Below are 27085 nucleotides of genomic sequence, written 5' to 3' on the forward strand. Positions count from 1 at the left end.
CTCTAGACGTGTACCATCAATTCGCAGTAACATATATTCAACAAACAAAGGATGTACAGATGCTGGAATATGTTTGTCACCACCCTCATGCAAATTTTCTTGGCATACCGTCATGGGTACCGCGCTGGGATAATCGTAGATGGTCAATTCCGAGAAGAGGAACTTCACGCGGGATTGCTACCACTCCTAGTGACGGATCATATTGGGATGCCATGATCTATGATGATCATGACATCCTTTCCGTAAGAGGTGTCGTTCTCGATAGCGTTCTGTGGGTTTCAGACATCTTCAAAGGAGAAGAATGGGATATGTCGGACACCTTGAATGAGGTCTGGGACAGTATTTCTCAGACGCTCAACACTTCGCCTTACGGAACTTCTCACGGTTTCGATGCCTTCTTCGATTGTCTAACCTGCACTTCATACTACGGAAGATGGTCAGATTGGCGTCGGACTAGGGCTACATACATTACCTATCGCAAGACCCTGCTGCCTCTGTACGGCGGATCGGCATCCGGCGACCCCGTACACGACGATGATCTAGGATTTGATGCAGAGGAAATTTGGGATCACATCAAGGGCAACATTACGGACAGGCGATTCATCTTTACCAGGCGCGGATACTGGGGCCTGGCTCCTGATGTTACCAAGGAAGACGACTCATGCGCAATCATCTTTGGTTGCGAAATGCCCTGCATTTTGCGACAGACTGATCGAGAGCAGCACTACGAGTATCTCGGGGCGTCATGGATATTGGGCTCACATACGAATGAGGGTGATGACGACGACGTCGTTTTTTATTCTCACCTAGGTGGTGAGCGCAGCAAGGAGTGGGAAGATTGGGGCGTCGAAGAACAAGACATCCATCTAGTGTGAAATAGAAGACCCCATTCTACCAGCTTGTAGAAATTTGAGATGCACAAACGCTCGCCTGACCGCTACAACCAATGCACGTCTTGAGCGACACACTAACGTCATCGGTGTTAGCGATAACAGTACCAATCCTCCTGGACATACGCCTTCCCCTTCCACCCTGCGGTATGTTGCCATCTAAAAGCTTTCTCCGGTGAACCAACAACGGGATCCACCCTATTCCGCTCAACGTCGCCTCCGCTTTGTGCCCCGTAGTAGCGAAAGTAATTGCTCTTACAGGCTGCCGCAAGCTTTCAGAGATTCAACAACCGGATATGTGTATCTATCATAGTTAGGTGCGTGTCCGCTATTCAAGAGAAGGCAAGCTGGAATGCAGTTCGGGACTTCGACTGCGTTTTGACAATGTTAATTTCGTTGCTATGCTTATATTGCTCCATTAGCGCAGCTGAATCCATGGTATTGGTTTGGTCGAAGGATGCGATGCGAGATATGGGGCTGGCATACACTGATAAGATAGTGTGATTGAAACTTGAAAAGAGTTTAAGCAGCAATCGTAAGAAGGATTCTAGAGATCATCAGGCAACACAGAGACAGATAAGGTTCAGTTCAGGAACCTACACCGTTCTGCGCTGTTGTGACGAATACCGGGCATAGCTATTACACGAATCACGCCTACTGGAACGCATCTTCTAGGTTGCAAAAAGCACGACACTGCCGCCTGCGATTCTTTCTGCCGTGTTGCTACCATGACACTAGGTTTTGGAAACGATCAGGCTCATTTTGCGAGGACGGCTGATGCTGTGGCTTGCCGTATGTCTGCGTTGTCTGCGTTGTCTGCGTTGGCTGTGCTTGGTATGAAGCGTGACAGCTGTTGTGACTTGTGATGGTGCCCGTGGGGCGTGTGAAGTGGTGGGAGGAGAAGGTGTAGGCTAGGCGTGATTGTTGGAGGGGATGAGATTCCATCAGGTTTTTGCCTCTAGTTATATGTGAAGGAAGATGCGAAATCACCCATATGAACCTTTTATGATTCGGTCATAAAACTGAGGGGAACGGGTGAAAGAGTGAGGGTTCAAAGACTGAGATAAGCGAACTCTTGTCTAGATGGCGTCGGGACGTTGTGTGAATGATTTGGATGGTGAAACCAGGTGATAGGAAAGAGAAGAGACTGCCTCGGCGAAGACTGATTGAATTGAGATCTAGACGCTGTACGGTGGCTCGACGTTGAGTGATCGATAATGCTTTGCTTAAAGAAATGCCTGAGATGTGCCGAAATGACAGGAGGATGATGACTCGCTAAGATGCATCTAATTAGGATATATGACGTAAGAGATCAGAAAGAGATGGGATCTTGACAACGACTTCTAGAATGGAAGAAAGGGTAGCTTGAGGGACTTGGGAAAGTGCGACGGACTGGTCGCGGCGGGTTTGGCAGCTGCTCAACCCAAGCACAACAGATGCGAGCTCAATGCGATGGTGCTGGATTTGGGACTAAGCATTTCGTCCCACCATCCGTCGTCGCGCTGGCATGCCGCGTCCTGATTTGCAAGCCAGGTACGCATACCGCTAATACGCCTGAGCACGGGTGGTAGTGTGTTCTTGTCGCCCTCTCGTATTGGTACGACGCGCTGGTATAGGCGGTCGCGTTTGTCTGAGTTTGCAGTGACTGCAGCAACGAAGAAGGGCCAGACGGGGTAGATGGCGGTGTATAGTGGGCCTTTCACCTGTAGCGAAAGGAGGAGAGTATGGAGTGCGTCGGAGAGCTCGAGGATGGAGGAGTGGAATCTTGTGAACCTGGAGACATGTTAAGATGTGAACGCTTTGGACTATATAAGATGCTTACCCGTAGACGCGACAGCGCAGGTAGATGAGCGCGGCGAGGCGGAAAGCCTCTGCTGTAGCGAGGAGAATTTCTTTCTCCGGCCCATCTGGCTCTGAACTCCATTGCTTTAGATCTTGAAGCTGTTTCTCTTGTGCTTGGGCGTACATGAGTTTGTTTAGTCTGTATGGACCCGTCGGAAGTGATGTTATGGATGATATGAGGAAGAGCAACTGAGGTGAGACTCCCAGAGTAGTCGAAATCCTGGAAGAATCGCTTGGCGACATACTGTCCAACCAGTTCGTCGTCTCGAATGCATGCTGCCGAGTGTTGCTTAACTGGTGAGAAGTTCGTGCGGTACGTGCCAGGATGAGCTGAGCGTGCAGGAACATGACGGGGTCAGAGTTGTGGGTGATGGCTTCCGGGGGAATCGCATCGAGCACATTAGCGTGACATGACCAGCACATTAGAGAGTCGTCCTGATTGATCAGGCCGTGATGCATCAGTAGCATGCTTGTGGCCAGGGCACCGGTATAGTGATGACCATCGCTGATTTGTGATGCTAGAGCTTGAAGTGCTTGCGTCGAGTAATACAGTTCCGCTTGGTGATAGGTATCCTTGTCTTTCGGCATCTGTTCGCATAGGTATGATGCTGAGAGACTGAGGATAGCGTAGCGTGTGCTCAAGCAAGTATCCGCAACCTGTAATAACGACGTATACACATTCGTCTGCGATGCAACGGTGCGACCCGGGCAGATGCCCCTGACATAGAAGTCGATGAGGAAGTTTTCCATATCTCCAGCAGCGGGGACCATACTTGGTGGGAAATACTTGATCAGACTTGCGGGTCCCGTCTCCTGTGAAGATATGCTGTCACGAGAACGGACAGATCGCGTCGGACTACGTGAGCATATCTGTAAAGCTTCTACAGTCAGCATTGGTGAATCGACTGCTCAGATTAGCAAGCTACGTTTGATACTCGTATGGTGAAACGCATACCTTTAGCGCCGATAAGATCCGACAACTCGGACAGAAAGTCTTGACAAGCGTCCGCCTTTGATCTCTGGATGTATCGAATGCGCTGAATCACTAGCGCTACTGCGTTCGCATCTTTCACCAAATTTACGTACGGCTGTCGTTGATGAAGTGCCGCTTTGAACTTTTCGAACTGGTTGCTATTGAGCTCGCCCAACCGCCAATATAACTGGCCCAGGACTTCGAGAAGCACGACGCCGGGGCCTTCACTAATCATCCACTGCCGGATGACAAGCAAATTTCGTCTGCTGTTCCTTTGGTTTCCCTCGGTTGGTAGATCGACTACTCGCCCAAGAAGTCGGTCGATATGTGTGCAGTCTAGACTTCCGAAGTCTGCGGTTATCGAAAGATGTTGGAGAGCGTCGTTGGCGGCCTCGAGAGCTTTGGCGAGTCGTCTGTCTGCGTCCATAGTGATGCGCTGCACGGTCGATCGCGTCGGTAACAGTACGTAGTATGTGTTGAACAATATGTGCCGGGACACTGGAGAGATAATTACAACCGTACCGGACGGGTTTTGCGGGCTGGGCTCCACCGAGTATTGTTATATCGCTTTTGGCCCAGAGAGAAAATATGTACTGAACAATGGGCCTGCACTGAAGTAAATGAACAAGGGGAGGTGAAGCATAAACAAGAGACAGAAGCGCCAGTGGCACGGTACCTTGTCCAGCATCGCGTCTGAAACTCTGCAAGCATACGGTGCACGCAGGTGAGGCTCCGCCTTGCTCGCCATGATGAAAATGCACATCAAGAGGCTGACTTCATGCAGGCTGGGCTGCAGATGAGGCCGTGTAAGTCCCCGATTTAGGTCACCACAACGCTAGCTAGCGCGGATTTGGCGAGATGGAACGGATGTGGTCATGAAACAACATGTCGACTTCCAGTTTACCAAACGCTGACAGGAGACGGCGCGCCACCACCTGGGCGTAGTACCCGTAAGGCTGGAAGGATGGGGCTATTCAACGCAGACATGCGGCACAGCGTTTGGGACGCATGGAGCACATGGCACGGCGCATGTCGACAAGGAATTGTTCGCGATAGCAAGAAGAACGTTTAGGGACTTGAGTCGTGTCTCGCCGGGAACGGCTGCGGTTAGCGAGTCTCGGTCATTGTTGTTGGCGAGGTACAGGAAGGGCGAGCTCGAAAGAAAGGGTGAAAGCCGGCGAGCCAGCCGAAAGAGGAAAGGTGCATACTTTAGCGACGACGGTGAGGATCACTCAGCCACATCCCCAGCTTGAGTTTCCCTTCAATCGGGATTTCACCCAAAGACCATGCCATCGGCGCGCCGCTTCTGCAACGTCGGTGCACACTGCTCTCCGCACCACCGACGACCTCATCAGGGCCCGAGCGAGGCAATCGCTCTCCGACGTAAAGTACATGCGCGCAAAGCCTCGGATGCCGAAGAATGGCCTGTCGGGGGCATCCGCTCCTCATGGGTCTGAGCGGCAAGCATCGACCTCTCGTTCCTACGTAGCTGGCTTGATACCAATCCGGCTGTCCGCTTCCTGCCTTTACAACGATCGCGAACTTGTTGATCATTATGAGGCAGGTGTGATCCGCTTAAGGTTCATGAATGCCTCTGCTGGCTCTCGAGACGACGACCGACATCAAAGTCCTTTCACTAGGTTGACCGCTAGATGCACTTATCACAGGATCAAGACAACACAGCCACGATTTGGTTCCAGGCATTTCCAGCTGCGGCTCCAGGGATCTCAAGGTCCAGGCAGCTCTTATACATCTCATAGGTATATCTGCGCAGGGGCCGAGTCGATTGCGAAACGCTAAACCGGAACGGTATAAGGAAAAGTGACTTCGATGAACAGTGCATTTGTTGAGAGAAGTATGGAATTTGACGGACACTGATGACTCGCATAGTCCTACTACAACGCCACAAGGGCTGCCACAGGACATGGCCATCATTCCATCTTCAGCTGCTCGACGCAAAATGACATCCTCATAGTCTATTTAGCATTTGGTCCGCTTCAAGCGATGTCTTCAGGTTGTTAGACACGCTGGTACGCCGCACTATTCCACTTTTACTCAGCAAGGTGGTCTGTACTGGCATTATCATCAGTAAGCTCTCCCATTGACCTAACGCCCTTACCAGCAGGTATCCAGAGGTCTGAAAATACTCGACCGGGATGAAACACTGTCAATGCAGCAACTGCAAGGACTATCATTGGCCCTTCGGATACCATACATGTGGCTTCGTGATCAATCAGAGCTCCGCCGAAACCGGTCCAAAGCTCAGCGACACGATATATGCAGCGCACATAGCTGGACACAGTTGCAACAAGAAGACTCCACTGGAAACAGATCGATTTCTTTGTCGAACGAAGATGGATGTACAATGGTGGCTGGGTGCATGACAAGCTGCTCGAGAACTTCGCATGCCGCACACGGAGAAGAGATTCGCCCCAAAGAGCCAGGAAAAGAGTCATGGTGATGACCTGGGACATCAGACCAGCAATTTCGATATTGATTGTCGTTCTTGAGCTGTCCGTGTCTCCTGCAGTTGCGGCCATGCCACCACCAATAACCTGTAGGACAAGAGCGAGCAGATCGCAGCCGACAAACACGTACGTGTAAATCTTGTGTTTTGACTTCGGAAAATCGGCCCTGAAGATCACGATGATGCGTCCTAACGAGAGATAGATGCCGGCGGTCAGGAGAGCAGGTGATATGGTAAGCGTAATGCAATTACTCTCTCCTGCTAGACATGGACGTAATACACGGACGGGGTAACTTACATAAGGAGGAAGTTTATGCTGAAAGGGTCCACGTTGAGCATTATGCGGCTAACATACCCCACTGCCTCTCCGAGGACGTCAGCGCACATGTTACCCGTGAACGATCAGGTCTTGTTCCGGACACCATACCACAGCCGTCCACCGAACAGTGCCAAGCAACCGAGCATGTAGGTGATGTTTCCCCCCATGTTGGTCGATATTCGATGACTTGCCAGGACTCTGAACATTTGCCAACTGAAGACATGTCTTCAAGGTTGTGCTCGAACACGACTAAGCCCTCAGCGACACCGTGATCTCATTCTATCCGTTCGATGCACCGTATTAGCGACCGCCGATCTCGCAAGTGGTTTGCGCATCACTTCTGTGAGCTTTGGCGTGTGCCTGCGGCTGATACATAGCCACCGTAGTCCAAACGAACAGAACTGGCGCAGGCGCAGCGGGAGGCTGCCGTTTACAAGCCTCTAAACCTGCGGAAATAACCTGATTGGTCAAACGTCAGGAACTTTCCATCGGCTTGACTGGTTGAACTGAAGTATCAGAATAGCAACGAACCAAAAGGGTGCAGGCTGAAGCGAAGAGATCTACAACGGCGAACGCCATTGTTGGGGGAGCTGGCCAATGACGCACAGTCCAACCTCCCCACTTCGCCTTGTCTCCGTCCTCAACCTTAGGCCTCCCAGGCGCAGCGATCCTTCGCACAACAAACATCACTCCTTCATTGGTGCTATCGACGCAGATAGAAGTCGGGGGTGGTCTTTGCGATCTTCGCAAGCCTGCTCGTCGTGCAAGGATCAGGACGAGCCAGCCCTCCAACGAGATCAACACGCCGGTTGCAGCTTCACGAGATCTCCTTACTCCTCGGATCTTATCCTGTCTCTTCACTTCGCTATTCCACCATCTCCACAGCATCTACTGCTTTCGAAAGGGTGCCGCGCTGGCTGCTGAGCCTACAGGATAAAGGCGAGCTCATTTAGCAGATAAATAGTTAGCCGACTCGGACTAGGTGTCTGAGGCATGTGACGAATGGTCAGCCATGTTGCAACATTGGTGGCCAGTCAAGCACAAAAGAGGAACAGCTCGCATTGGACTTTTGTGACATTGCCATTGAATCTATCGGTATCCACATGTACTCCCAAAAGATTTAATTACGAAGAACCCTAAACATTGCGCCTGGATGCTTAAGATTGCCAGACCGTGATATCGCTACGCTGTGGAACGTTGAAAAGGACAAGCATGACAAGTTACCTGGCGCGCACGCAAATCGGGCTCGAAGGGAAAGATTAGCACCGAAGTTGAGCAATGGACCTCACCCCTCCAAATTCGATGATCTTCGAGCACGGTTTGTAGACTAGAGGGAAATCTACCGCTCGTAGGGCGCTTGATTTGGCGCTCTGAGAGAACGGACAAGAAGGCGAATAGCGGATGGAGTAGTTACATGGGTTGTATAAAGGCAAATTCCGTAGCGACCAAAGAGGGTACAGATGACCAAACTGATATTACCCAAGCGAATGACGCCTTCCTAGGTTTCGTGGTATGTCGTTGATCGTTCGGTAAGGACGGAAGCCGAAAAGCCTGGGTATAGCTGGGAAAATGTACATGGAAAGGGTATCGAAGTCCAGAAGCATGAAACAGCTCGCCATTACTCTTGTGGCCCCGACTGGAAGAAGTCTTCATAGTGTAGTGGCGTGCCCAGTAGGGGTTTAGTGGCCGCCGTTCTTCCTGAAGTTGAGCAACTGAGATAAGCTCGCCAGGCTGCATCCGCTCTTGAGGAAGTCGTGGCTAATCAACTCTCCGGCACTTGCACGTGACTTTACGTCGACGCAAAGGCAGACCGACAAGAAGGCCTTGAGCTCCTTCGAGAGCTTGTCTGGCTTCTTGAGACGAGGAGTGCCATTGGTGGCAATGAGATACAAAGCCTTGAGCGGCTCCTCATTCAGGTAAGGTGGTTCAGACTCGATCATCTCAATGGCCATAATACCCAAAGACCAGATATCGACCTTGTTGCCGTACTCTTTTTGCTTAACGACTTCAGGGGCCATCCAGTATGGAGTTCCGACCATAGTCGCACGCTTGCTGCGCTGCTCGGTAAGCTTCGCACTAAAACCGAAGTCGGCTGTCAAAGGTTAGCAAGCTATCGTCAGAGGATACGTGGCGGATACATACTAATCTTGACATTGCCACGGCCATCGAGCAAGACATTGTCACTCTTGATGTCTCGGTGGATGATGTTCAAGTTGTGAAGATACTCAAGTCCCTTGCAGGTCTGATGATTGTCAGTGTAGATTCCCGAAAGTCCATGCTACGTAGCTTACCTCGAAGCAAATAGTCGCGATCTGGTCTTCGCTAATGGAAGGGTTGTTGTCAATGATGTCGGTCAAAGCACCTCCCTCCATGAACTCCATGACGACCCAAAGCTCGGACTGCTCCTCTTGCAAGAACGCGTCCAAGAAGTTGACGATGTTGGGGTGTTTGCTGTCCTTCATGACGATAATCTCGTTTACGATGAGTTCTTTGCGTGGCTGGTTGCGGAGATCCATTTGCTTGATAGCGACCTGTGCACGTGGGCCATTTTCTTGCATAACCCTTCGGGCCATGGGCGAAGTGGCACCTTCACGGATGCGAGCAACATACACGGAACCACTAGCACCTTGACCAATCTTCTTTTGCTTGTTGTACGAGTCCAGTGGCCGTTCTTTGGATACGACCTCCCGGAGCTTCGCCATGACCTCGCCTTCGGACATGCTGGACATGCGCACATCCTTCCGCGCTGGCTCCTCCTTGGGCTTAGCAGTAAGGGCCTGCTCGGCCTTCTTCACTGCATCACTGACAGGAGCATTCTGGGGCTTAGCAACATTCAACGGCTTGGGTGCAGCACCTGGCTGGTATTGCTTTTGCTGTTGGTTTTGACCATTGGCAACCCTGGGAACCTGGCCACTCGAATTCTTCGAGGCCATGGGCGGTCGCTGCTGAGTTGACTGCGCTTTGGAAGGAGATGTGCTGTAGCCACCATTCTGTTGTTGAGGTGCTGGAGGTGCTTGACGCTGTGCGACTGGCTGCCGCGGGGGCTGCTGCTGTGGGCCTCTTGCACCAGGAGTCGATGGCGCAGGGCGGCTGGGATTGTACCTCTGGCCTGACGGGCTCTGATCTCGCGAATAGCCGCCTCCGCCAATTTCTTGTTGTGCTCCTCGAGGAACCGTTGTTGGAAACTCCGCCTTCCACGCAGCATCAGCTTCATCCTGCAGCCTTTTTTGGTGCTCGTACTCCTCCTGCCTCTGCTTCTGGAGTTCGCGTTCGCGCTGTGCCCTGACCTGGTCCTCTTGCCTCCTCCTATCCTGTTCGTAGCGATCTTGTTCGTAGCGATCCTGTTCGTAGCGGTTTTGTTCGTAGCGGTTTTGTTGCTGCGAAGCCGAGTTTTGTTGACCGCCATAGCCTTGACTGTAGCTGTCTTTTCGTTGATAATTGCCAGGTGGTGCAGGGCGCGGGGGCGCAACAGAATTGCCGCTGCCACCGTATCCAAGCTGCTTCTCCATTCCAGCATTTGTTGGCGGGGTCGGAGTGAGACTCGGGTATTGCTGAGGGTCCTCGGAGCGCTTGACAAGCTTTTCAGTGTAGAACTCCAAAACTTCCAGAACAGCCTTGGGGTTCTTCGCGTAGTCGTCTTTAGTTAGGGCGGATGCGGTGAGAAGCTTCTCCCATTCTACCGGCAGACCGACGAACGCTCCGCTGTTAGGGTCGAAGCCTACGTGCACTCTGTGGGTGAAGTTGGTGGGGTTGCTGACACCGCCCATGCTGGGACAGCGCTGGTAGATGCTGTCGATCCACGAGTAAACGTCATCGTCAGTCTCGACCTTGCATGTAATAATCTTTGTGGGGCCATCGCGGGGCGGGGACGAGCCCTTGCTGGTGTTGGCAGCCTTGGTGATTTCAAAGGACAAAGGCTGCGTGTCTGATCGCTCCACGCCGAGGATGTCTCGCAGTTGAATCGTGGTTGATGCTTTGGAGGCATTAGGGCTCTTGAAAAAGTTCAGCTCAAATTCGCGCAGTACCAGCCACCGGTCGGTCCAGATCAAAGCTTTGACCCAGGATGCATCCTTGACCTTGACCATGCCCTCTTTGACTGTGGCCGTTGTCGAAACGCTTCTTTCGGACTGTGTGCGTATAAGCGACATTTGCGAGCCGTTGCTGAAAGCAGGCGACTGCATACTCCGGCCGGCCATGTTGCCCGGCATGTTGGGATTGGCGTTGGGAGTTAAGGAAAGGTTGCGCTCGGTGGTGGGTTTGGGTGGGGGTGGTTTTGGTGCTGCACGGGTGTTCTCGAAATGTCCATTGGGATACATGCTGGAGCAATGTGGTCAGCGGCCGGTCTCGCGAGTGGCAGTCTGATTGAAACGGGGCAGGTGACGCTGCTGCCGTTTGGGGTTGAAAAGCGGTGTTTGGAGCAGCCAGACGACAGCTGAGGAAGGAGCGCCAGGGGACTCACATGGGCAGACTATCGTTGTAGCAACAACAGTCGAATTATACAATAGCTACAATAGCTACAATAGCTTCGTGAGTCGTTCACTGCCTCTGGTGCGGCCAGGCAGTCGAGGGTGAGTGTGGTGAATAGCGGGGGACCCGTGCTCAATGGAGTGAGCAAGTAAGTGGCGGGGCGATGTTGAGCGAGGTTTGGGTCAACTCTCACTGAGACAGAGGGCGCTGGGGAGGTGTCGAGGACGCAGCGTCCGGAGATGGGGGTCGCGTCGAGTAAGCAGCAATGCGAGGGTCGGGCTGCAGCAGAGCGGGATACCAGTCCTGATCCTGAAAGCGAGCGGGCGCTGCTGCCAATCCAAATCGCAAAGCGTCGCGCCGAGTCGTCTTCAGCGAGGATGCCACATTCGAAAACTGCACACGCAGGGTAAATAGGAGAAGCTGGCAGGCTGCGGGCGAGAGCGCAGTCGTGTCTGGTGCACGCAGTCGTGGTAGGGCCTGGAGTGGAACCCTTTCTCCTGGCACCATTGGCTTTGGGCACTGGCGCGCTAGCATCCGGCACGGAACTTTCTCTCACGTGCGCTCGACTCCTCTTCGGACGTCGAGCCTGAAAGGAACGCGATGTGCACTCATTGGCTGTTGCCACTCGAGCAGCGGAGGACTACCAGCGGCATGAGTCTACTACAGACGTTTCATCAGCAGACAGGCGCGACAACGGCAGAGGGTCCGGCTTGATCGCCCGGCGGTTGCAAGTACACCATCTTGTTCAGCGTTTCAGAAGAAGGCAAATTGACGTCTGAAACCCTTCTGGCTGGCCGCCAAAACCTTCCACAGCCTCCACCGGTGCATATTTAGAAACCGTGCCGCTCGCGACGTCGGTGGCTGCTTGCCTGCTTGTGCAAAAGAAGGGTTCTCTACCAAACTACGGGATTTCACGTTGTGTCAAATGTCATTGATGTTCGTCTACATTTTTACAGTTCGCACTATGCATCCACTGCAGCTGCGCACATGGTCGCCATGTATATATGGGAAGGTATCGCGACGGCAACCACTATATATCATGTCCTATTGTTTCACGTCCCACGGCGCTCGATACACCGAGTACAAATCAGCATGTTTCAACGTCTGTTGGATGATGCCCGCCTCCGACCCCACCATTACAGCCGCTATCCCTGTCGCGACACCCGGCGATGCACGTCATGACAACAGGGGCGCATGTGCACAAAGTGAACAGTTTGCAGCAAAAGTCGAGCGCACTGAACCTGCCCGGGCATGTTGCGACCGCATTTCGATAGTTTTGGTTCGCTCCGGAGATTGGTCTATTCTACACCCCAAACGCCCAAAACGTCCCTGCCCGCGCCCTCCTGTTCCTTGTTCTTGCGCGCTTGGAGTGCTTTTACCCTGCGAACGGATAGTCCAACAGCCAGAGGACCCAGGATAGTGCACAGAACGATGGCCCAAGTCACGACAAGAAATATGTCGGTTGGCTCGCCTGAAGTCTCTCCAAAGACGCCCTGGGACTCGGCGACACCGGAAATTAGGAAGCCAATCTCTCCACGAGCGCACATTGCAAAGGCGAGGATCAGTGGCGGGTGCAGCGAAAAGGGCTTTGGTGGATTGGGCGAAGATCGGGCCTCGCTTTCAGTACTACTTGGTGAAGTTGTCGGGCGGGTTCGCGATGGGGTAGCTCTTGCCTGCGTTGGAGTGACTCCTTCTTGCGTGGGAGGTGCGCCGCCGCTCTTTCCCCACAGGTGAGGCACCGACGGCAGGCGCACCTTGAACAAAAACCTGCCGGGTGCTTTCTTGCCTGGAAATATGGAAACCCGGACGAGCCAGAGACCACACACAAGCTTTGCGAAGGTCATGAGAACAGCGTAGACGATGCCTCGCCAGACTATCGCGCCTCTGAACATTCGTGTGATGGGTATCGAGAAGCCGATTGATGCGAAGAAGAACGGTTGTAGGATCTTCGACACTGCGGGATGGTAGTACTGCTCGTAGATGGCTGCACCACCGGTCGCAACCACATGCTCTTCACTCTCCATGTTGGTGGGTCGAGACGGAATTGCTCCTTGATTTTGGTCTGCTGTGGTCTTTGACGCATGGGGAGACGAGCCTTCTGAGCTCTCAAGCATTGGACCGACAGTTGCCTGTCTTTTCTCATCTACAGCATTCGTAGCTGAAGTGCTTGTAGGATGGGGCACGTCAGAGTCCCACCAACTAATGCTAGCTCCCGCGATATACGCAGCGAACAAATTCGATGTGCCCGCGTATGTAGCTCCCGCGACAAGAGCAATGAGAACCAGTGTGTGGATCACGAAGGCTGTCTGTGTTCGCTGTAGCAAGGCACTCAGATGTTCGCCCGGGTGAGCTTCGCGGTACGCGTTCAGCCATGCGGTCGAAGGCTTCGCGACGAAGAGACAGACAAGAGGTGCGATAACCGCAAAAGCAAGCGAAACGAAGACTGGGCGAACGACTGTTACCCAGCTGAAGTTGTCGCCACCTAAGTTGGAGATGACTTGCACCATGACTAGCCCCACGACGTCGTCCATCATAGCGGCACTTGTGAGAACAACGCCTAGGCGGGTGGTGGCCAAGCCGCTCGACCCGAGAACCGTGAAGGTTGTGCCCAGGCTGGTGGAGCATAGAGCAGCGCCAGCGGTGAAAGCTTGCACTGGGCTAGCATCCAGTAAGCCTTGCAGAGTGTACGAGAGCCCGATAGGAACCAGAATTCCTGTGAGTGCGACGCCAGAAGATAGAAGCAGATTCGCCTTGAGAGATTGGAACGAAGTAGAGAGCCCGCCTGGTGAGCGTTAGTCAATGCTACAGACATGGGATGGGTTGGCTGATGCAGTGCATGCGGACCTTCATAGACAAGCAGTATCAATCCCAGATAGCCTAGCTGCACGACCGTCTCTTCTAAGCTCTCGGATAGCCACTTCGCACCTGGCGTGCCCCATGCAATGCCAACCAAAACCTGGCCCAGCAGACCGCAGTACAGCACCCTGTCGAGAGCAGCATTGACGACGTTGAGGAGGAGGAGGAAAGACGTGAGCACGAGAATGACAACGATGCCCGGCTCGTGATATGGCAGCGACGCGGCATCTTGAGACGCGTCTACAGCCATGATGCAGGCAAGAGCGATGAAGGACCAATGTGGCGTGTGGCGCCTGCTGTACCCGGCGTGGTGCAGCCACGAGGCAAGTGAATAGACAGGCTGAATACACGCGCTACTCCAAGAGTATCTTGAGCATTGTCTCTCGGTCTCAGCAAGTATTGGACGAAGAGACTGTCAACCAGATATCGCGTGTCGTCGCAGCCAGCCAACCAGAGGCGACTCGGGCGCCCAAGGCCGTGTGGATCCAGGGGCCCCGCTACTGGGACAGGGGTGCAGCGACAGCCGAAGCCGCGCCCGCAGTCAGCCATTCATTGTTTTGGGCCAGGACTCTGGAAAACACGCCCGAGTAGTCGCCAGCTAGCATCCCGTATCCACCCAAATATATTCCTACCTGCATGCGCCCAGTCCGAGTGAGAGGCCTGATGCACACTGATCATGGCGCCGCTTGAACAGCAATGGGTCAAGGTCCAGCAGAAGACATTCACCAAGTGGTACGCTGCAACCCCCGCCGCCGCCCCGGCCCCGACACTACTACTCACACCGCTGCAGGCTGAACAGCAAGCTCAAGATCCGCGAAGTCGAGATCAAGGACCTCATCATCGACCTCTCGGACGGTGTACGTGCCCCGCTTGGCCCCCAACATGGCCTCTCCCCGCATCACGTCCTAACGCCCCCTAGATCATACTCATACACCTCCTCGAGATCCTCAGCAACGAATCCCTCGGCCGCTATGCCTCCCGACCCAAGCTGCGCGTGCAGAAGTTTGAGAACGTCAACAAGTCGCTCGACTTCATCCGGAGTCGGAGGATCCAGCTTACCAATACCGGTGCCGAAGATGTCGTCGACGGCAACAGCAAGATCATCCTGGGCCTGATATGGACCCTCATTCTGCGCTTCACCATCAGCGACATCAACGAAGAGGGTCTCAGTGCCAAGGAGGGTCTGCTGCTGTGGTGTCAGCGGAAGACGGCCTGCTACGATGAGGTTGAAGTCCGTGACTTCTCTACGAGCTGGAACGACGGACTGGCATTGTAGGTGGAGCACTCTTTGGTGGAAGACTGGGCTAACAACAGACAGCTGCGCCCTGCTCGACATCCACCGTCCCGATCTCATCGATTACGACAGCCTAGACAAGAGTGACCACCGCGGCAACATGCAGCTTGCATTCGATATCGCCTCCAAAGAGATTGGTATCCCCGACCTGCTGGATGTGGAGGACGTGTGCGACGTCGCGAAGCCCGACGAGCGTTCACTCATGACATACATTGCCTACTGGTTCCACGCCTTCTCGCAGATGGAGCGCGTGGAGAATGCTGGGCGGCGAGTCGAGAAGTTCGTCGCAAATATGCAGGGAGCCTGGCAGATGCAGAACGACTTCGAGCGACGCATGCGCGAGCTGCTGGACCAGATCGCCAAGCAGCGCACACAATGGGAGGAGGCCAAGTTCGACGGGACATACGCAGACGCTAGGAACCAGTCGACCGAGTTCACCGCCTGGAAGCGCAAGAGCAAGCGAACATGGGTAGCCGAGAAGTCAGACCTGGTGGGACTACTAGGGAATATAAGGACGAAGTTGGCCACATACCGGTTGCGACCGTACGATCCGCCCGCGGAGCTCAGCCTCGAAGCACTGGACACCGCCTGGACGGGGTTGATGAAGGCCGAGAGGCAACGCTCCCAGGTCATCAACGAGACAATCAGAGACATCAAGAACGCTCTGCGGAAATCCTTCGCCGACAAAGCAAACGACTTCGCCCTGGCCCTCAACACACTCTCTACATCGATATCAGCGTTGGAAGGCGATGTTGAGGACCAGCTAGAGCACACAAAGGAAATCAGCAAGTCGCTTGCACCCCTGGACGAATACCTGAACCTCATAGCGTCCATCGACGAGCAATGCGCCGAAGCGAACATCGAGGAGAACGACTTCACAACATACACATACGACGAGCTAGAATACGAGCTGGGCTTGGTCCGCAGTTCGGTATCGAAGAAGCTTGCCTTCTTGGAAAACCAGATGGTGGCACGTAACATGACCAATCTCACCCCAATACAGCTTGAAGAGTTTGAATCAGTATTCAGGCATTTTGACCGCGACGTATCGAATTCGTTAGCAGAATTGGAGTTCTCTGCTGCATTGGCTAGTTTGGGCTTGGTATACGATGAAGAAGAAATGCACGAGAGATTCCGCGAAACTAGTGGTGGCAAAGACTATGTTACATTCGAGCAGTTTATCCGATTCATGGTGGACGAAACCGAGGATCAAAATACCGCGGAGCAAGTCTTTGAGTCTTTCAAAGAGGTCGCCGACGGCAAGGTCAGTCTATACCCACCTCTTTCCCTCATTTCTCCATGTATCACCAGCTACTAACATTCCACCAGCCATACGTGACCGAACTCGACCTCCGCCACTCCCTCGTCCCCGACGAAGTCATCGACGACCTCCTCTCCACCATGCCTGAGCACAAAGGCCCAGATATGGCAGAAGACCGCGACATACCCAAATTCGACTACATCACATACATGCAGCGGTACATGGGCGCCGACCGCGCCAACGGCACCGCTCCCGAGCCGGAGGTCAACGGCGAGTAGAACACGACCGATCTCGAGCATAGGGTTCTTCTTACCCCGGCGTTTGTATAGCCAGCCGTCTGGGAACCAACACAAGAGTTTGGATAGGATAATAGCATGGATTGGATATTGAGATCGCTCAGCGGTGTATCGTTTGGTGGATTCTTTTTCTTAGGGTTCTTTTGCATAGTCAGTGGCTGGTTTTGGAGTCATGAGTCCCGCTGTTAAGTTGGTTATTGAGGTGGTATACACGGCTAGGATGGAGGATATGGATGAATTGGAATTCGAATGGATTGGTTAGGCTCTTTGGAGTAAGGCGCGCGACTTGTTGCATGTTTGACCACGTTGGATACCACGCAGATAGCTGAAGAATCATTGAAGTTAGTCGTAATTATGAAGTTGGCTGCTGGGGATGTTTGAGGTGTTGAGATGATGGGTGGAGCTGTTGTATGCTATGACAATTGCATGGAACCGGAGCCCTCGATCTTCTGCCGCTTCGCGTTTACCTCCTTTGACCACTCAGCAAAATGGACGCTATGTCCTGGTGTCGCCAGATCGCGATAGACGGCGAAATAAGGTGCGACAATGTAGAGGTTGACATATTCTTGACGATTCTCTTCCCTCATCCAGGCATCGTGAACCATAGCACCATAAGTACCCAAAGCCATCAACACCAGGTTCAGAAGATGATCCTCGGAAGCAGGAGGCGTGCAATACTTTTCTGTAAATATGCCAGTGCTAACAAGCATGTGCTTGAACTGAGCCAGCGTAGGCTGACCCGCCAATGCCTTGACCAATGCATTGTGAGCGAATTCCTGGAGATGGTTGATATTCCAGTCATATGCTAGCTTGAAGATATCGAGGTGAACGTGAGCGAGGCACACATCGGAAGGAATAGCTTCAACGGAAGCGTCGGATTTAGGGTCCAAGTACATGAGCTTGTGGCGGTCGAGAGGAGTGATGATGCGGTAAGCCTTGTGGTGACGAAAGAAGTCCACCATGGCGTCGATGGCGTACGCAGGCCAGTCTTCCATAACAAAGATCTGCTTCTATTTTCACACGTTAGAATCAATACACTTGAAGTCGTGAGTGGACCCCTAAACCAGATGAACTCAAACACTTACATGCTTCTCAATCAGACCCCGCATGACGGGTGAGTAGGTGGCGGCGACCTGCGCATGGCACTTCCATAGGCTTCTGCCAGGACCAGCGATGGGAAATTTCTGTGGCAAAGACTTGGCCAAGTCGGCCAGGCAGCTGTGCAAGTTAGTTTGCGATCGTGAACAGAATGAGAAACACATACGAGTTGGTGATTTCGTGATCCGAACGCAAGTCTGACTTGCTGATCTCTCTGTGGTATCCAAGTTTGGCTAGGACCTTGTGGAATCCGCCACGAATAAACGTCTTGATCTTCTGCGCCTCTGGACTGATAATATCCTCGTTGTCGACGTCTTCGCCTTTGCGCTTGGTCCCGCGGGCTTCGGTGGGCAGTGAAGTCGCCATTGTTAGTATCGGCAGTGCGCGTAGTTCCTTCGCAGGGTCAGTGAAGAGGCAGGGCAAAAGCGAGAAAGTCAGAATTGTCAAGACAGGCGCCAAGATATATAAACATAGTGGGGCTCGGTGTGGAGGTGCGGGAGTGAGTGAGAGCAAACGCTCGGGTGCGCCTATCGTAAAGCGTTGCCAGGTGAACGTGGACAGCAAAGCCATGTATGTAGCGGATGGCAATACATGTAGGTTGAAATTCTGTAAGACTCCATCGTCAGTTTGCAGGCTTTGACAATGTTCCACCGGAAGGATGGCTGAGTCGTACGCAACACATCGAGCTCCATGTATTTTTGCTTCCCAACTTTCGCGCCTGTTCGATCCTGTGTACTAATGCTCTTTTTTGAACATGTGTTTCTTTACATTGCAGCAAGACAAGGCAAGCTAAACTGTATTCTAATACTACAGCTGCGTTTTAAAGGCATCTATTCTGTGCTATAATTGCATTACTATATTTGCGCAGCTAAGGCTTGTGTTTGTTTAGTTAGAGAATGCGATGCGGTATACTAGTCTAGGATACGCTGACAAGATGTTATGACTAGAAAGATGACATGGATAAGAGAAGCAATGTCTTCACCAAGCACGAACCGAGAAAGAAGTGAGGTGTCCGCCTTTCGATCTAGTGTTTCTGCTCGATGGCATTGCGGTGTGGTTACAGTAGAGCAGAGTCGCAGACTCATAACTTATTATGTCTGAGGGCTGTGTAAACGATCCGGAAAGTGAAATTCCAAGAAGTAAGAAAAGGAAGAGACTGAATCCAAAGACATTGATTGAATTGAGATCTGAGTAGAGGTGTTGGTTCGAGGCTGGGATAGAATGCTGGGGTGGTGTTGTTTTGGTCTCTTTTCGCGTCGGTGTGTAGGTGTGGGCGGAGTTAGAGGCAGAGTGAAGGTAAAGGCGAAGATAAGACGGCAAGAGCGTCCAGCTTTGATTTATTCTGGAAAAGTAGAACATGTGTAATAATAGTAGTATCTTCATCGCTCTATCAAATTAGCGCTTAATCTCTTAATATCTTTCTTGTCCTACTGCCGCGCACAACTTGTGGTTTGATGTCCACACTTACCTTGACCTCGAGTTCCTTGCGCGTCGCTGCCTAGCCTTCCGCGAATGGGTTAGCGTCAGTCTGTGCTTCCCAATCTGGCTACGAGCAGTTGCTCTTCCCCTACCAGATACCTAGGTACTCTCCATCCTACCTACTCCCCCACTACGACTCACTGGCCCCGCGATCGAGCCCAGATTGTTAAGCGCCAGCCCGGTGGCCAAAACCACTACTACCCGTGGTGGATACAAGCACCTTGCGCCCCAATAAGACTCACTTCATTGCACTGCAACGAAGCAACAAGGTAAAGTCTACAGAAAATTCACAATACTATGAAGCTAATCCAGGACTTTGAAGCTCCACGATCAATCATGACGAACGCGCAATCCCGACCCCTGGGGTTCCTCGACTTGCCTACAGAATTGCGACTGATGGTGTATGAGCTCCTGCCGAACCGTACCACTCGTACTCGATATGTGAAGCGCAGCAGCGACGGAACAACTGAGAGCAGCTTCACCCTCATTAATCATGAACCGCCGACTGCCATTCTTACTACATGTAAGACTGTCCACAACGAAGCCGTAGCTGTCGTCCGCAAGACCGCACAGCAGCTTCTACCTGGAGGAGTGGTCGAGCAGCCTCCTTTTGTCGCTGGCACCGCGCCCAAGATCGAAACAGAAATCCTCGCTCTGCCTGTTCTTGGTGCGCCGAAGGGAATCATCAAGGCAGCAGTGGACTGGTGCTTTTGCTATGACACACCCTGGTCCGCCGACTGCGATACCTTCTTGGCTTACCGAGGCTTCGACATGTCCTCTCTTCTCAAAGACTATGGATATTTCATGGAGGATGGCACGTTCGAAGAGGGAGTCTTTCGTCTACTCTACTTCATTCGCAAGGCTGGGTACATGCTTCACCTCCGCCGCAGCAGCGCGTCGTTACCTGGCTACGAATTCTGGGGCAAGTTCGGAGAGTTTTTTCGAGCCTACCCGTCTCGCATTTTTCACGTTTCCGTTACGAAGGGAACTGAAACCGCAGGCGTTGGGAAGACAGCTGAAGCGGTGAGGGATTTTGGTAGAGCTTTGGGTCCATATGATCCCCCATGGGACATTCGTGTAAGGATCCACACCCTGACCTCCGCAGGAACAGATACCAGTGTATCGGTCCGCGTAGGTGAAACAAGTGTCGAGGCTGAGTTTCGCAGTCGCCGTAAACATAGGACCGTTCTCGCGGAAGGCCGTTTACGCTGGGATGAGTGGTGTGAGGAGGACTACAACAGATTCTGGGCCGAAGGCGAGTGGAAACTCTGAGAGATTATCCGGATATTACGGTAATTGATGCGCGTGCTCATGAAGGATATTTCACACGTCAAAAGGATTTCATGTCAAAAGAAAAGCTCTTGCGTTTCATAAAAGTGTAGCACAATCAAACAATGCCTACATCCAACCATTCCCCTCCCACCCAGTCATCATCTCAATTAACCCCCAGCAAATCCGGCAACTCAATCAACTCCCTCTGCATCTCGCTACACATCTCCAAAAACTCCCTCTTCTCCATCTCCGTCGCAAACTCAATCTTCGCCCCGCTGATAACCTTCCCCTTGTCCACACTCTTCCCAGCCCCCACTTTCTCCTTGCCTTTCCCTGTAACAGAAGCAGTGGCAGCTTCCGCAAAACTGTCTTTCCTCATCGCGCGATCGCCGCGATCAATCGGCACCCTCAGCCCTTTGATCTTGACCTCTCTGTCCCCGCCGTCTTTCACTTTGATAGGGTTGACGGAGGAGTTGAGGTAGAAGGCTAAGTAGCCGTTTCGGAAGTCGGCGGAGAAATGGATTAGGGCGATGATGGCGCCTGTGTCGTTATCTTCCCAGACGCGGAGGTTCTCCAGTCCGCACATTTGCTCGGCGTAGGAGAAGGATTTGGAGAGGCCTTCGTGGATGCGCATTGTTTTCTCTGTGCGGAATGTCGCAAGGAGGGTGCGGCCCATTAGTTCGTTTTGGAAGAGTGCGGCCGCTGGGTATGCAGTTAGTCATCGTCTTCTTCCTTAGATGCTGTTTCAGTAGTCTACCTTGTGGTGAGTCAAAGACGTAGTTGACCCAGCTAGTCTTTTCTACACGCACTGGCCGGTTGCCGTGCTTGACGTCGTGAAATATCAGCTCGCAGAGGACTGTGATGGAGGCTTTGGCTGGGTTGAAGTAGCTAGAGTACGGTATGTACATCTGGTCGTCTTCCATACGTAGCTCCACGCGGGTGGTGTTGTCGTCGCTAAACGCCCATACGGATGTCACGACGCGCACTGCCTTCGTCTCAGGGTCGGTTATGCGTTTCCGTACTACGGCGATCCTGCATTCTTCGGAAGCCTGGATCATTTCGACGTCTCTGGGGTCGTCCTGGTTTATCCGGTGCGAGTATTCGACGAGCGAACCGCGACTATCTGTGGTCAGCATGGCTAAACACGTACACTGAGAGGAACGGACTAAGAGCAAAGTCGGCTTACACATCACATAGAATGGCGGAGTTTCGAAAGGCTTCCTTTTCGAAGGCGGCTTTTTGACTGGTAGTGGTTGAACTTCTGTGAAGTTTCATGATCTCTGGTTGCAACGAAGGATAAGGGCTTAACATGGCATGCGATGTTTGAGTAGGTGTTCTTTCGAGTTCATAGAGTGAGCCGAGCTTCATAGCCGGAGGTGGGAGTAGCGTGTGATACCGATTGTCAGCCTTTCGGCCCGGCTTGCATACTTCCGGTGTCCTTGGTAGAGGTGATGTTTTCTTGGTCGATGTCGAAAACTGTCCGCTCAGTCGAGACTCAGGTAGTAACGAAGATGGACTTTGCCAACCGACTGAGCTTGAACAAGCGTCAGACGATGCATAGCTACTGCTGGAGTATCGCAAAGATGAGCCACCAAAGCTAAATTCCGACACACGTTTTTGAGCAGGTGAGGATGTTCTTGAGGCGGACACGACATCCGCCGGAGATGTCGGAACAGGAGCATCATCGTTGAATCTGACTATAGAGGACTGTTCGTGGAACTCTGAGCGCTGCGGGATCCGTGGTAGAGATATTTTGACATTTTGTGACCTGGGTGGAGATTCTGGGGGAGAAAAAGCATGGTATGTTTGGCTCAATGGGTCGGCGCTTTCGGTGGTCGGTGAACGCGCAGGGTTCTTTGCGGGTACGGGTGGCACATGTGAAGTGTGTGGTGCAATCATTAGGTCCTCTGCCATACGATGTACTTCATCAAGCTGCTGATCGATGCTTCCAGCCGAGTGGTGCATGTTATCGATTCGCTCTGCAATTGGTATGACGGTGCTGTCCATACGAGCCATAGACTTGCTGCACCATGGTCAGTAGGTGTGTGACATGGACTTGGCAGCACTAGCCTTTGCAATGCTTCCGTCAACTCATCGATAGAGTTCGTATGTGTCTGTAACATCTCTTTCAGATCTGCGAGGTTTCCGCCCTCGGGAGTCCAGATCATCGTCCTGTATGAGGATAATACCAGATCGCTCCACGAGCGCTCGATTGCGAACCCTCCAACTGTGCGGTGCTTCTTGATGACTTGGTATTGGTCGATCAGCGAGTCAAGATCATCTACAGTCCGTTGACAAGACCTTAGGATGGTGCCAACGCCGTCTTTTATTTCCTGGTCAGCGTCCTGTAACAACTGCCGCACGGACTCCGCGTGCAGCGTCTCTGCCAACGATGCCAGTGATTTTGCGAGGCTGCCAATTTCCGTCTCAACATATTGAAGCTCCACTGGTGCATTCTTTTGGCAAGCAGAAAAGGTGCGTCCAATCTTCCAAGCCTTTTGCGACAGCACCAAGATGTCCCCAATGTTGGGGACGGTCATGGTGGCGGACGATGACGGGTCATGCACAAAGTTGAGCAATCAGCCAGGTAGTAAGACAGCGCACGGATGGGGATGTTGATAGCAATTCGAAGTGTCCATAAGGTCTAGAGAATAGGCAGAGAACATCCGGGGGAGCTCTCGATATACTGTGGACACGGGAGGCGTGGGGGCTATGCGATGAGGATTCGCAGCACAAACTAGAGCAGGCCCAGCGCCGTGCGCCTGGGATATAAGACTCCATAACGACTGCCCGCCTGTACTGTGGGGACCGGTGGCCGGGTGTTCCAGTTCGCAGAGTTTGAGAATGGAGGAGCATGGGTCGCGATGCTCGACCGGGATACCACGTGGGTCAGGTAGCGTCTCGCCATTGGCGTCAACCGCACAACCGGCATTTGCCCCGCGTAGCTGTCAATACCTGCCAACCGGCGCTGGGCTCAATGAGGACCGACGCGCGCGCAAGCTTAGACTCCGCCAGTTCCAGCAATTGTGACACGCATGCGCAAGACGAATGTGTTTGGTGCAAAAAGCGGGCTACCACTCGGACCGGGCAGCCATGGCACCGGCCGTCCTGCAGGGTACCGTCAATTCGTATTAAGACTTTGGTATACATGTACAAATCCCGCCTCCTGTGGGATACGTTTTGCCGACTTCCGTGCGACCTGATAGAGTAGAGGAATTTTCGAACCCATGGTACTTGTATAGCCCGTCTTCCCGACCAACACGGTCCAAATCATACTCGAGAATCCATGCGCCTAGAGTGTGTAGTATTGTACAATGAATCGCAAATCGTTGTTGTCATATCGTCGTCTGGTGCTTATGCGAGGGGAGAGAAAAGACTAGAGAGGTCAGCGAAGTTCCCAAACGTACATCAGCCACGATGAAGCGGTATTTTCGGGAGGAGGTTCAGAACAGAAGCAAGCGACTGGAAGAGCAGAAAGACCATAATTCCCATAGATGCCTTGGTCTTCCACTGACACTGCTAGGCTGGCCCATTATAGCTTTTGCGTAATCTTGGAGAATCAAGATCATTATATCCTTGTCATAGTCTGCTTCCAGTCTTCGGCAGTCACCGGGCTGGTTTCCACAGCCGGCGAAGTTCTTTCCCATTGTGAAGAGCGACCTCATGCTTGTATAGGAAAGGCGGGGATATGCGGTGTACTCACCGGATGAGAGAAGGCTTAGGCTCGCTTCGGGAGTATCCGAGGTATAGGATCAAAGGCAGGTAGCCGTAATGGATAGCGACGCGGGAGACATCGATGATGCGCGCGATGCGCTCCTGTGTGGAGTCAACGGAAGCCCGATCTACATGTACTTGGCGTATTGACGGACCTTGGACTCTTCTGACAGCTGGTACATATTGAGTATGTAGTCGGCCTGGGGTTGAGGTGGTCGAGTTGTATGCGGTAATGGGTGAAGGCGGGCCCAGCGAACGAAGTTGCGATGATGCGTAAAGCTCAAAGTTTTGGGATTAGCCGCATGCGTGTTAGCGCAAGCTCGGACTGGAGCTCCAATATCTTCGAGATGCCTTCACTTCGTTCCTGAACACCAATCCCCATTCACGACGCCTCACGACCCCAGCTGAATCGCCCGAATTTCTGTTGCGACCCAGGATTCAGAGTTTCGAGCCCATAGACAGCAGCCCTTCAACATGTCGGCCCCGAGTGCGCGTCACTGGTAAGTTGCAGCATTCCGAGTAGCGGACAAGTAGCGAACATGAACTCACAAATGCGCAGGGAACAGAATAAAGAAGCCACAGTCTACGTCGGAAACCTCCATGAGCGCATCACGCCCCGCATCCTTCACGAGCTGATGCTCAACGCCGGCCGAGTACGAAATGTCAACATGCCCGTCGATCGCGTCAACGGCCAACATCAAGGGTTCGGTTTCGTCGAGTTCCACACGGAAGCAGAGGCAGATTACGCGCCCAAGATCATGAACAACGTTGCGCTATACGGAAGTCGGATACGTGTTAACAAGGCGTCCGCAGATAAGCAGAAGAATGTTGAGATTGGCGCAGAGCTGTTCATTGGTAACCTTGATCCTGGAGTGGATGAAAAGACACTGTACGATACATTTGGCCGCTTCGGACCGTTGGTGAATGCGCCAAAGGTCGCGCGCGACGACATCACGCAAGCATCTAAAGGATACGGTTTCATCTCGTACGGCGACTTCGAATCCTCGGATGCGGCAATCGCGAGCATGCACAACCAGTACATCATGAGCAAGCAGATCACGGTTCAATACGCATACAAGAAAGACGGAAAGGGTGAGCGGCACGGAGACGAAGCGGAACGTATGCTCGCGAAACAGGCCAAGGCCCACGGAGTTGCGCCTGCTGTGCAACCTCTGCCCGCACATCTTTTCCAACTTCCACCAGGTGCTGCACCGAGTGGACCAGCCATGGGCATGGATGGACGTGGCATGCCCGGCGCACCAAGCGGACCCGGAGCAGGATATGGACCCCCTGGCGGACCTCCCGGCGGACCTCCTGGTTACGCTCCCAACGGTCCTGGAGGCTATGGTCGACCTCCTTCCGCAGCTCCGGTTGGCCATCCAGGTCTTCCACCACCCCCATCTGGCTTGCCTGCTCGCCCACCAAGCGGCGCTCCGACGAACTTCTTCCCTCCCCCGCCCGGCTTCAACGGCCCACCGCCAGCCTTCGGCGGTCCCCCAGGTTTCGGAGGGCCTCCCGGCTACGCTCAGGCACCGAGGTAGAGAGAAGAGACGCGAAGGGATCAATGACAATCACGTTGAATATGGGCGTTGTAGCTTGAGCAGTCTCCAAGATGCTAGAACCAGTACTTCAGCGAGCCAGGGGACCAGGCTTGTCGGTATAATAGCCGTCCGCAGAAATCGCGGAAGTCATGGTCTTTGATCGACATGAAGCAGCATGAGACGATGGCTTCACGATTGGGAGACATGATGTTCACCAGGCTTCGAGTCGATTAAGGGAAAACATCAAAAGTGTATTCGAAAAGGCGCTGAAAGGTCAGCGAAAGAAAGACGCAGAACTCGGAAGAATAGAGGACACAGGATATCTGGCGTCCAAATCCGTACTCGCAGAAAGATACCCGCCAAGAGCATGTCAGACAGAGATAGGCCACTGAAGGCAACAAAAGAAATGTAGTAATGTGTCCAAACCCCATACAAAAGAAAGAATTACGAAAGAGCCCTGAAAATGAAAACCGCCATTGAACCCAGTCGTTGCAATTATGAGAAGCTGACAAACTTGGGGTCGCGGGGTATCCCATCTGCTCCAATGTTGTTCTTCTTGAACCTCTCCTGCATGTATATTCTGCGTGCCTCGTCGAAGTCGCAGCCGCGTCTCTTCATAATGCGCATAACCTCCTTCTTCCCCGCGTCGTCCAAGCCTTGGCGCGAGTCGCCGGCTTCCACGTTCCCACTCAGGTCAAACGCTGAGGACGAAAGGCCGGCTTCGATGTCGTCGCGGAACGAGGATGGGAGGCGCGTGTAGATGGGTCCGGGGATAGGCAGAAGGTGTATCCAGCGGTGCCGGGTGAAATAGGCAGCTGCGCAGTGTTAGTGTGGCGCAGGAGGTGTTCACTAAGGCGACATACCTGTCGCAATCACCAGAACGAAGAGCGAGACGGAGTAGAGGATGTAGGCCATGATGGAGGTTGCTTCCGAGGCTGCACGAGAGGTCTATAGCGTATGCGACAGAGCGGAGGTCTTCGGGAGTGCGGGAGGGAGCTGCTAGGCGCGACAAAGGAGTTGGTGATGAATACAAAAGAAACGGATGTGAAGTGAATTCAGCGGTAGTGTGTAGATGAGCGCCTCTGAAGCCACGGCATTAGGGGAGGTTGATGCAAGACAACGATGGTTTGTAACCACGGAGTCGCGGACAAGAACGCTCGGCTGCACCGCCTCACGTCGCGTTCATGCATCGTCACTTCCGCTCCGCTCTTGGCGTCGGCACGCACGTTGATCCATCCCCGAAACACGCACTAAGCGCATGCGGTAATGCAGACGAGGGCCCTCGATTCAATATTGGCGAACTTTCCCAACGTCAA

The 27085-nt window shown here is 53.0% G+C and overlaps 8 protein-coding genes across 8 annotated transcripts; 2 read left to right on the plus strand and 6 right to left on the minus strand.

Annotated features, from left to right (window-relative positions):
* Positions 1-2308: 2308 nt before the first annotated feature.
* On the minus strand, positions 2309-4132 carry J4E92_007796 (uncharacterized protein; the record flags this gene model as incomplete). Its single annotated transcript, XM_051499159.1, has 3 exons — positions 2309-2663; positions 2713-3610; positions 3688-4132. The coding sequence occupies 3 exons, from the start codon at positions 4130-4132 to the stop codon at positions 2309-2311; spliced, it is 1698 nt and encodes a 565-aa protein (XP_051350408.1).
* A 4038-nt stretch (positions 4133-8170) lies between these two features.
* Positions 8171-10699, minus strand: J4E92_007797 (uncharacterized protein; the record flags this gene model as incomplete). Its single annotated transcript, XM_051499160.1, has 3 exons — positions 8171-8583; positions 8634-8733; positions 8783-10699. The coding sequence occupies 3 exons, from the start codon at positions 10697-10699 to the stop codon at positions 8171-8173; spliced, it is 2430 nt and encodes an 809-aa protein (XP_051350409.1).
* A 1557-nt stretch (positions 10700-12256) lies between these two features.
* Positions 12257-14064, minus strand: J4E92_007798 (uncharacterized protein; the record flags this gene model as incomplete). The annotated part of the gene is made up of 2 exons (XM_051499161.1): positions 12257-13740; positions 13803-14064. 2 exons carry the CDS (start codon positions 14062-14064, stop codon positions 12257-12259), a joined length of 1746 nt encoding a protein of 581 aa, XP_051350410.1.
* A 426-nt stretch (positions 14065-14490) lies between these two features.
* On the plus strand, positions 14491-16647 carry J4E92_007799 (uncharacterized protein; the record flags this gene model as incomplete). The annotated part of the gene is made up of 5 exons (XM_051499162.1): positions 14491-14546; positions 14605-14671; positions 14734-15086; positions 15133-16372; positions 16438-16647. 5 exons carry the CDS (start codon positions 14491-14493, stop codon positions 16645-16647), a joined length of 1926 nt encoding a protein of 641 aa, XP_051350411.1.
* A 431-nt stretch (positions 16648-17078) lies between these two features.
* Positions 17079-18129, minus strand: J4E92_007800 (uncharacterized protein; the record flags this gene model as incomplete). Its single annotated transcript, XM_051499163.1, has 3 exons — positions 17079-17675; positions 17751-17883; positions 17930-18129. 3 exons carry the CDS (start codon positions 18127-18129, stop codon positions 17079-17081), a joined length of 930 nt encoding a protein of 309 aa, XP_051350412.1.
* Positions 18130-20677: 2548 nt separating this feature from the next.
* On the minus strand, positions 20678-23054 carry J4E92_007801 (uncharacterized protein; the record flags this gene model as incomplete). Its single annotated transcript, XM_051499164.1, has 3 exons — positions 20678-21216; positions 21272-21633; positions 22606-23054. 3 exons carry the CDS (start codon positions 23052-23054, stop codon positions 20678-20680), a joined length of 1350 nt encoding a protein of 449 aa, XP_051350413.1.
* A 1648-nt stretch (positions 23055-24702) lies between these two features.
* J4E92_007802 (uncharacterized protein) lies at positions 24703-25769 on the plus strand (the record flags this gene model as incomplete). The annotated part of the gene is made up of 2 exons (XM_051499165.1): positions 24703-24728; positions 24788-25769. The coding sequence occupies 2 exons, from the start codon at positions 24703-24705 to the stop codon at positions 25767-25769; spliced, it is 1008 nt and encodes a 335-aa protein (XP_051350414.1).
* A 495-nt stretch (positions 25770-26264) lies between these two features.
* On the minus strand, positions 26265-26684 carry J4E92_007803 (uncharacterized protein; the record flags this gene model as incomplete). The annotated part of the gene is made up of 2 exons (XM_051499166.1): positions 26265-26584; positions 26633-26684. The coding sequence occupies 2 exons, from the start codon at positions 26682-26684 to the stop codon at positions 26265-26267; spliced, it is 372 nt and encodes a 123-aa protein (XP_051350415.1).
* Between the last annotated feature and the right edge of the window lie 401 nt (positions 26685-27085).

This window comes from Alternaria infectoria (assembly GCF_024043175.1).
Source record: "Alternaria infectoria strain BMP 0036 chromosome Unknown scaffold_14, whole genome shotgun sequence".
In the NCBI taxonomy this organism is placed as follows: domain Eukaryota; kingdom Fungi; phylum Ascomycota; class Dothideomycetes; order Pleosporales; family Pleosporaceae; genus Alternaria; species Alternaria infectoria.